Source organism: Fukomys damarensis, unplaced genomic scaffold (assembly GCF_012274545.1).
Source record: "Fukomys damarensis isolate Sample0158 unplaced genomic scaffold, DMR_v1.0_HiC HiC_scaffold_12, whole genome shotgun sequence".
Classification (NCBI taxonomy): Eukaryota; Metazoa; Chordata; class Mammalia; order Rodentia; family Bathyergidae; genus Fukomys; species Fukomys damarensis.
In genome coordinates, this window is record NW_022900924.1 from 7,579,017 (window position 1) to 7,580,745 (window position 1,729).

Consider the following 1,729-nt stretch of genomic DNA (forward strand, 5'->3'; position numbering starts at 1 on the left):
GAAAAAAAAAAAAAAAAAAAAAAAAAGAAAGAAAGAAAGAAAGAAAGAATCTTGGATCCGGGTGAAATGTGAGGGGTGGAAGGGCCTTCATAAATTCTCTACCTCATCAGACACCTCCACCACGTACCCTCTGGGTCTCCCCACCACGGGCAGGGCCTCCACTCCTGGGCAGCCTATCCCAGCCCTAGCTGAGGCACAGATGAAAACCCTCAGTTCTGTCACAACGCAACAGAGCTCTGAAGTCTCCCTCTTGCTGAAGCCGTCCCACATGCAGGCCCTCAGTGGGGACCACGCCACTCCTCTGAACCTCCAGTCAGCTCTGTTATCTTCCCACAGCCCCATCGCGTTGTCAGCACCCTGCCTGGGTCTCATGAACACCTCCCAGAGACCCTGGTTGCTGGAAGGGGGTCAGGATACGGAAAGCGTGACTCGGTCAATGACCAGGCTGATTAGTGACTCACACTGACCTGCAGTTAGCAGGCCAGAGGATGTCAGGAGTTCCTGCCATAAAAATCCCAGCACATGGTGTATCCTTAGGAACTGCGCACCAGGGACCAACATCCTAGGGTGAAGTCTGGAGGAGAGGAAGGAGTATAAGTCCGCCGAGGACTGACCAAGGACAACTGTGACCTCGACGAAGCTTAAACTGAACCCCTTCTTGCTATGTGACCTTAGGCAGATCACCTCTCTGAGATGCAGTCTGTTCACGAATCAGTGAGCTTTGGGCCAACTGCTAAGACTCCTTGCAGCTCCCGAATTCTGTGCTAACAGTCCGTGAGCTTGACATTCGGCTTCCTGCGAGTGGGACATTTAAGCTTCCCTGGCTGCTGACATTTAACACACGATGCTGGTGACATTCAAATGTTCTCTGACATCATCCGATGACACTGACATCACGCACACGATACCGAAGAGGCCCGATGTGCTGACATTCAGACATGCTCGTGCTGACACTGACCGCCCTGAGACGCTTGCCCGGCAAGAGCAGCCACTCACCGGCTACTTGCCGATCACAGCGACACCCCGGGAAGCCCATGAATCCCTAAGTTGTCCTCTCTCAGAACTGTCCTCTCAGAGCTTCTAGACCCCCAAGGCCCTGCCGAGGAGGGGTGGCCCCCACCCTCCGCAGTCCGCCCCCTCATGTGAAGAAGTGACATGGTCTCAGCATCATGGGAATGCAGCTTAGCATTCTGCCCTGTAAAAACCCAGCACATCCCTGCTGTCCCTCAGGTGCTCACCAGCTGGTACATACGGTGGGAGCACTGCAGGGAAATCAAGACAGGACTCACAAAAGGCCTGGGACAGCTCCTCCTCTGGCCGCTGGTCCCTCTGAGCGAAGCTGCGCAGGGGAGGTGGTCACTCTCATACTTCAGGCCAGGGTTCCAAGCCCTGTACTGGCCTCACCTCTCTTGCCTGTTTTTAAAAAAAGAAAAGAAAAGAAATTCCTGCAACTTGAACAATCATTGTGTTGGATTTGGGAGATGTTATTCCTAGTGACAGACAAGGGCAATTATCTGCAATCCGCCAGCAGTTTTAGCCTAATTTCATTACTGCTGTGCAATTCTCCCTGAGCTGCTAGTCTATCAATGTCTTGCAGAACGGATTAGCGGGCACTTTCTTCATCTTCAAATGAATTTTAGCTGTCATGCCCTTGATGAATAGAGCAGGGACAGGCGGCTGACCCGGGCCGGGCAGTGGCCAGGGGGCGGCAGGCAGGCGCCCTCGGGTC

General features: G+C 53.6%; 1 protein-coding gene across 3 annotated transcripts in view; it reads right to left on the reverse strand.

The window, feature by feature from the left end:
* Positions 1-1,729, reverse strand: part of Mvk (mevalonate kinase) — an 80,673-nt gene that overhangs the window by 41,805 nt on the left and 37,139 nt on the right. For 2 of the 3 annotated variants that reach the window (XR_776332.3, XM_010603987.3), the window contains one exon: positions 1,239-1,413. Coding sequence is in view for 1 of the 3 variants with exons in the window: in XM_010603987.3 (XP_010602289.1) it covers positions 1,370-1,413 (44 nt within the window). In the remaining 2 variants the exon portion in view is untranslated. Of the gene's footprint in view, positions 1-1,238; positions 1,414-1,729 lie in introns of those variants that run through there. The other variant, XR_004516759.1, reaches the window with a different exon arrangement.